Genomic DNA, 8,453 nt, shown 5'->3' with positions numbered 1-8,453 from the left:
TTTTCGTAGTTTCTTCCATTTGTTGTTGAGCGTGTGCTTCTTGGGAAAAGACCTGCCCACCAATTAAAATTCACAAACAACGGTGAATTTAGTCTATACTTTTGAGTGAAATATAAGTTTAAGTGGTATAATCGGAAAGTCAATTTGATGCAATTGCAATACCAGATTTCACCATCCATCGCAAGAATACGTTCGTATGTACATGGAGCCACGTGCAACGTACGTGATGGAAGATACCAGCCACTGTCAGCAATCCTTCTAGCATTATTCAATGCTATACTATATGACGAGTAGGTTATTTTCATATCTCTAATTAAATTGCATAAACTTTCCATATCTTTTCGTAATTCGACACAGGTCCATCGTTCATTTGGTGTCATGTTCTTTTCAATTTACACTAGAAAAAAAAAATGCTATGATAATATTTTTTTTTTACTTTAGTATTTACACGTTAGTGTGTGTGTGTGTCTGCACTAACTTCGCTAGTGAAAATACATAAGGTTTCTCATAATAAAATCAAAAGTATACTCTTCGGGTTTTCTATTAAATGAACAATATCTCTCCGGGTTAATCTCTCTTAAAATAAATGGGTCGATATATCTAGTCCTGTTTCGAATTTTAAACATATGCGATGTAATATCAAAAAATTCCTGACAACGACATTTGTACGTTGCTAGAGTATTTAAGGGACATAAACCCTGATGCTCCAGACATGTTGGCAAATGGAAATCTTTGGTAGGATCTATACGCTGTAGTTTGTCAAACGTAATGTAATCGACACCATCTTCAGTAGGATAAAAAGGACAGTGTAAGATTCAAATCAGCTGTTTTCCCCCCCTCCCCCTCCCCCCTCGCCACCCCATCAGCTGACCAGTGACGTCACTTGACCTCGTGACGTCATCAGCAGCTGTTCAGTGACGTCATTTGAGGCCTTTTCCTGCCTAAATTTCCCGCCTAAATTTCCCTCCATTTTTCCTAACCTCAAATAAGGAGTTCCCTCCATTTTCTTCCCGCCATAAGCGCAGGGGTGCGCGCACGCACACCCCCACCAAAATTTCCCTCCATTTTTTTTTTCTCTATCCTCAAACTACTACTATAGAAGATTTTAGGCTAACCAACAAATCTTTTTTCCCACCCCCCCCTGGCACAGGGGTGCGTGCTCCAAGTATTGATTTCACACACAGACATCGAATGCAGCCGCTCTTGGAACCACTCAAGGATATTACAAATCTTATTCTCAACCTTAGCGATGACCATACTTCGTCAACATCAATACAGCATCATCAGCAATCACTATATCCTGAAACAAATTACTTTCATCAGCAACACTCTTCGTCTACACCGTTATCTCAATCCAGCCTTGGAAAACGGAAACACAGCTTTTCATCATCTACTACTACTACTTCTCTTCTACCTTCGATTTTGGAGAAAAGTGACAGTGCAAAGGAGAGTGGAGGAGGAGGAGGAGGAGACAATAACGAACAAGTGAAAAAGGAAGAGAATAGGAGCGTGTCAGCTGCAGTTTCTTCAATAAAGAGACGTTTATTGCAAGACGATGATGATGATGTTGTTAATAAAACTAGGGAGGAGGAGGAGGAGGAGGAGGAGGCGGATGGAGATGAGGAGGAGGAGGTGGAGGATGAAGAAGAGGATGAGAATGAAGAGGAAGAGGAAACTACGTTACCTGTATCACAAACGACACTATCCGAAAATACTATATTGGGCAGTTATATTTTGAGATGGTTGAAAAAAGAAAAGGAGATTGATCAACATTTTGGACCAAGAATCAAACCATTTAGTGGAAAATATTTTCTGGGTAGCAAAGTAATGACATTCGACAATGATGGTAGTGAAATAATTCTAAGTAATCCTAAAAGAGATGAACAAACTGGAGAATTAGGTGTACGCAAGTTTCCAGTTACACAAGGACTTTGCGAGCTGATTTTCATGAAAAATCCCTACATATTTCTAATAACTGAAAAAGATAAACGCATTTACAGACGAATTCTTAATTGGACTAATGTTTATAGAAAAGGTTATCGTACCAATGGCAAAATTGCTAATTACAATCAAATCAAGTATAAGTCAATAATTAAAAAAATACTACAACTCGCCGATGAAGCTACTCCAAAGAAACCATCAACAACAACAGCTGATGATGATGATGACCTGCTAAAAAAATCATTATCACCAGCAGCGGCTCGTACACCATTGATGCAGCAGCAGCAGCAAAAGAAAGTACAAGGTCGAGGATTGAAAACTCTGTACAATATTGTTCCAGACAACAGTGACAATAATACATTCATCGACTACATTTACTGGAATAACCCTAATGAGTTGGTTGATAGGCTCCACCTGCTTGATGAATCACACGCAGTTGGCAATACTGGTCATCAAAACGAAATCAATTCAATTTTAGAAGAACTAATTGAAAATGGTTATATAGAGGGCATTGCTCCAGCACCAATTTAAGTGAGGCGGAGGAGGAGGAGGAGGAAAAATGTGATGGAAAGGGGTTTTTAAACAAAAAAGAAAAGGACGCGATTAGGTAGAAATGTGTTCAGTTGGTTGGTGACTTTTATGGTGACCTTTATGATTCTACACGACTATTGGATTTGCCAAATATTAATAATACAGGAATGACTAACAAAAACGTCATTCGTCTGCCAGACACTGCAGAGCTAACATCTAAAAGTATTAATTATCTACTAAACAGAGGACTACGTGTAATTAGTACAAAAAGAACAAAGTGAATAAGAAAAAAATTTCAATTTTGGATGTAAGGAGAAGCGGACCGTTTTCAGACGACAGCATTACCTCTGATGATTTTCACACTCATGCACCCTACAATAGAAGTTTTGCTGCCAATGACGAGATCAAATTATGTATCCAGCAAACTGATATATATACTCTCCCATCAGAAAGTTATCTTCACTTGGAATTTACACTTACCACAACAGATGGAAAGGCAATAAATACAGCAGCATGTGTACCAGGATTTTTCGCTTTTCTATTTTCTGAAATCCGTTATGAAATTAATGGGGCTGAGGTTGATAGTACTCGAAGTCCAGGCATAACTACACTTTTGAAAAATGCTGTCACTTTTGAAAAAGATGAACAGGAGAAAATGGAGAATTCCGGCTATTACTTCGATTCTACCAACGGATTTAAACCATTTTCGGTGAATGGAACAGACACAAATATTCTCGATGTACCACTACGCTATCTGATGGGTTTTGCGGAAGACTATAGACGTATTATGCTGAATGTCAAACAAGAATTAGTGTTGAGACGAGCTGCCAACGATAATGATTGTCTTAATACCGAAGGTAGAATTGACATTAAACGCCTAGAGTGGAGGATACCGTACATTGAGGTTTCTGATGAAGCAAAACTTTCTCTATTGAAAATGGTTAGAGATGATACACCTATACAAATGTCATTCAGGCATTGGGAACTTTATGAGTATCCATCTGTACCATCAAGCACAAAGCATTCATGGAACGTGAAAACTGCATCACATATGGAAAAACCAAGGTATATTGTTGTTGCGTTGCAAACTGCAAGACGTGGTGTGGCAACAAAAAATGCATCTCATTTTGACAAGTGTAAAGTGAAAGATGTACGTGTTTATCTGAATACACGTTACTTTCCCTACGAAACTATTGACGGGGATGATTCTCGAATGTATAACATGTACACACAATTCAATGGAACCTATAATCACTGAGATACACGTGCCGGAATTCCACTCCTACCAAAGTCTGCTCTACAAAAGTTGCCGTTATTTGTTTTCGATTGTTCACGACAGACAGAAATGCTGAAAACTGGCAGTGTGGACATAAGAGTTGATTTTGAAGCCAGTGAAAATATCCAAGAATCTACACGTGCCTATTGTCTCATGATCTACGATGTAATTAAAGAATACCGCCCCTTAACTGGAACGGTTCATTCGGTCTGATAAAGTAGTAGTAAGATTAAAAAACTTTTGAGATTATTTAAAATATAATGTGATTTGTAAACACAAACAATGTAATTTAAAAAAAAAAAAAAAATTGTGTAACTTTGTGTTGCTAATAAAAAAACAAAAAAGGCTATAAAGCCGAAAAATCTAATTGTCTTTTTTTATTTTTGTCTAACCAGCTATTTAGTGTATGAAAAGTAGAAGGAGGTAAAGTGTGTTCAATTACATTATGATGAATCCTATTATCCAGGCCGCGCATTAGTGAAATTAGAATAGTGGGGTTCAGTTCCATTTCTAAGATTTATAAGATCCCAATCAGGGTAGCCTTCAGGCGTTAGAGGATAGGGCACATCCTCTTGGCGCTCTGGGAGTCGTGGGGGTAATACGGGCATGTTGCGGGTATAATCGTCATCTTCTTCTTCATAATGGTGGATCGGCTGTCTATAGGAGGAGAATGAGGTGTCATTACTGTTAGGGCGGGAGGTGCTGCCGCGACGTCTAGGGTGGAAGGAGGAGGAGGAGGAGGCGGAGGGTGAGGTCATGCCGCGACGTCTAGGGTGGAAGGATGAGGAGGAGGAGGCGGAGGGTGAGGTCATGCCGCGACGTCTAGGGTGGAAGATGGAGTAGGAGGAGGAGGAGGAGGCGGAGGGTGAGGTGATGCCGTGACGTCTAGGGGGGTAATATCTGTTAGGGTGGGAGGTGGAGGTGTTAGTTTGTATATCGATTGAAAAGAAGGGGGTGCCAGTTAGGTTTAGTGGAACCACCTTTTGAACGGTATTAAAGTATCAATTTTTTTCCCAACTAGTGCCATTAAAGTCAACTTGTACTCCAATATCTTTTACCCTCTTTTCTTCTTCTTCTTCTTCTTCCACCACCAAATCATCTACCTGTATTCCGTTTTCTTCTTCTTCTTCCACCACCACAATTTCGTCAACATTATTCATTTTTACCTGAAAAAAACAATGCATGTGAATCGTGAAGAACAACACACACACACACACACACACACACACACACACACACACACCACACACACACACACACACACACCCTCACAAATAAAAGTAGTACTAGTAGGTGAGAACATATTATTATTAGTTTAATTACATGAGATGATGAAGGTGATGGTAAACTGCCTTCATCCAGGCAGCCCGCCGCCGCCGGCCACGATGATGGGTGGGATGGTGGTAGGGAGGGGAAAGGAAGGGCTTGTGCTATTAAGGCGATTGCCTGATGCTGAACCAGCCATCAATCGGCCTCTTGCAATACCTGCATTTTCTTGAACTTAGCAGGCATAATTTGCATGCTAAGTGCATGCAGGGGAGTAGGAGACATAAAAAGTTGTCAACTATCCTACACATTGAACACACACTAGTGACATGATGTCGATGGTCTGGCTCATCGGGGTCAACATCATCCAGACTATCTACATCATCATCATCATCGTCTTGTGTGTCTTCTGTGATTGAGTACTTTATTTATGTAGATTACAATATATACTGGCTTATACACTTATATACAATAGCTTACAATACAGCAAAATTATAGATGAATTTACATAATATAGACTAAGAAAATAATTATTGAACTGTATATGATATGAAAAAGCAGTTTGTAATATAATAACTATAGATAATAATCATATTGTTATGCATCTACATAAATTGGCGGAGCTTTGGACATATCAATGTCCATTCTTCGGAAAGAATATTAAAAATATCCTCCCCACTAACTCTCTACCAAAACGTTAATTTCGTTATTTAAACTAAGGATTTATTTATTAATGGAAATATTGTAAAAGTTTTAATCAATATGAATATTAAAGAGAAAAAAAACAGAAAATTGATAGAGTAAAATAATTATATAGGTAGATAAGATCAAATAATTGATTAATAAAATGAAGTAGGCTGAAAGTAGATCAGGGTTATCAACTTTCAGTAATATACAGCATTATGCAGTGGATAATTGAAATAACATGAGTTTATATAATATATATATATATATATATATATATATATATATATATATATATATATACAATTCGTTCTATAACATGGTTTAAAGGTTTGTATTTGTGGGATGGGTGGGGGATGGATGTCATGTGATCGTTCTAGGGCCGGACAGTTTCAGTCATTTGTTCCAAAAGATGTTTTTTTAAAGTTAGGATGAAGCTCGCTCGGCTCTCGATGGACCTGATAGAAACAGGAAGTGCATTCCATGCACGACAGGCACTGACTAAGAAGGATTTTGTGAAAATAGTAGTTCGATGATTGGGTATCCTTAAAGTACTTTCTCCGGTTCTAGTATGTGAAGCATCTATCCTCCTACCTTCAGAGACAAATTTGAAATCATCTTTAAAATAGTTCGGATTACCGTATATCAAGATATCTCTAACAAGCTTGACTATTCGAAAAAGCCTCTGATCGGGAAGCTTTAATGTTGAACTAGCAATGTGGGCTGGGGTGATATGATCATGGCGTTGGAGAGAGTAGACGAAACGTAGACAATAATTTTGGCAACGCTGTAGTTTATCATTCAGAGTGACTTGCATATCGTTAAGAACAGAATTACAATACATTAAATGTGGGAAGATGAGAGATTGAACCAATAATAATTTAATGTTTCTAGGGAGGATATCGTGCATTTTCTTCAATGCATGCATGGCTGAGAATACCTTTTTACAAGTTTTGTTCACTTGTTCTGACCAGTCAAGAGTATTATTCATAATAATGCCTAAATTTTTAACTGAGCTACAGTAAGGAATGTCATTACCGTCTACACTAATTTTGTGAATCGATTCAAGGTCAATATTGTTTATAAGACGAGAATATCCAATTATAATGGGTTGTGTTTTGATGGGATTAAGCTTAAGGCCATTTTTCTTTGTCCATTCCACTATCGAATTGATATCCTGATTCATTATTCCAACTGTTTCATTAATTTTTGTTATGGGACAGCTTAAATAGATTTGAAGGTCGTCTGCATAAGTATGGAAACTGGAGAATTTGATAATGGAAGAAAGGTCATTAGCATACAAAGTGAAGAGGAGAGGGCCTAAAATTGAACCTTGTGGTACTCCATGCATAACGTTTTTCCAAGTTGACTTTTTGTCACCGACAGATACACATTGTTTCCTACCTAATAGATAGGATTTAAACCAAACTAACGAGTTGTGACTGAAACCAAGAATAGCCAACTTATTCAGAAGGACTGTATGATCAACAGTATCGAATGCTTTAGAAAAATCAAATAGGGTGAGGATGGTGCATTTTCTTTGGTCCATAGCTAACCTTATATCATCAGTGACACGAAGCAGAGCTGTCTCAGTTGAATGGAATTTTCTAAAGCCTGATTGAAAGTTATGAAGCTTACTATTGTTGTCTAGAAATTTTACAACTTGAGCATGAATGAGTCTTTCTAGCACTTTGGACAATGCAGGTAAAATACTGATTGGTCTAAAATCCTCAACTTTATTGGGTGATGGAACTTTATTTAGAGGGCGAACCAGAGCAAACTTCCAGTTTTCAGGGAAAATGCCTTCTTCAAGTGACTTGTTGAAAATGTATGTAATGGTTGGTAAAACAGCAAATAACATCTTCTTGATAAATTTAATAGGAATTTTGTCTACACCCATAGCATTACTATGAATACGTTGAATTGCTCTGAAAGTGTCTTCTTCTGAGATTGGATGGAAATGAAATTGATCAGTGATTGGTAAATCTAAGTTTGTAACCTGCTCTTCAAGATCATCAATGTGATTAGCAATGACAACTTCGTCGCGTTGGTTAGAGTGTGAAACGAAATGGTCATTTATATTATTCAATGGTAAGTCAATTTGTGGATTCGATTTCTCTTGCCAAGCCCGAATTCTTTTATTCCCTGCCAAAGTGATTTAGAGTCTTGTCTATTGTTTGTCATAAACGAATTCAAGTACCTAATCTTTGAGTTCCGTAATTCCTGTTTAACCCTATTTCTAAGGCTCCTATACTCTATCAAACTGTCCAAGTCAAATGTCTTTTTAAATTTTCTATGTGCTTTGTCTCTACGTCCCATCATCTTAAGTATGTCTTCAGTCATCCACGGTACTCGTCGTTTTCTATTAATCCTCCTTGTCACATAAGGTGCATGTTTGTCATACAAAGTCAAAGTCCAATTCTCGAAAGTCTTGACCATGTCATCAACTGAGGGTAATGCTTCAATTTGATGCCATGGAGTCTGAGCCACATCAGTCAGGAAGGCGGCTTCATCAAAGTTTTTGAAGTCTCTATAAGTGATAATTTTCTGTTCTGGCTTGGGTATCTTATGGGAAAGTACACAGTAGATCAAATCATGTCTAGAAATAGCTGGGACTGAGATTTGGCCTGCTTGAACAACCTCATTGGGATCACTAACAATGAGAAGGTCAATGAGTGTGTCTGATTCATTAGTATGATGAGTTGGATCGAGAGGTAAAATAGTCATGTTTAGGCATTGGAAAATTGTAGTCAGT

General features: G+C 37.9%; 1 protein-coding gene across 1 annotated transcript; it reads left to right on the top strand.

The window, feature by feature from the left end:
- The first annotated feature begins 404 nt into the window (after positions 1-404).
- Positions 405-4,467, top strand: LOC120350936 (ABC transporter F family member 4-like). The gene is made up of 2 exons (XM_039426324.1): positions 405-2,409; positions 3,879-4,467. The coding sequence occupies exons 1-2, from the start codon at positions 1,192-1,194 to the stop codon at positions 3,903-3,905; spliced, it is 1,245 nt and encodes a 414-aa protein (XP_039282258.1). The 5' UTR covers positions 405-1,191; the 3' UTR covers positions 3,906-4,467.
- Positions 4,468-8,453: the final 3,986 nt, after the last annotated feature.

This window comes from Nilaparvata lugens, chromosome 4 (genome assembly GCF_014356525.2).
Source record: "Nilaparvata lugens isolate BPH chromosome 4, ASM1435652v1, whole genome shotgun sequence".
Taxonomy (NCBI): domain Eukaryota; kingdom Metazoa; phylum Arthropoda; class Insecta; order Hemiptera; family Delphacidae; genus Nilaparvata; species Nilaparvata lugens.
This window is presented reverse-complemented; position numbering and strand designations above follow the sequence as displayed.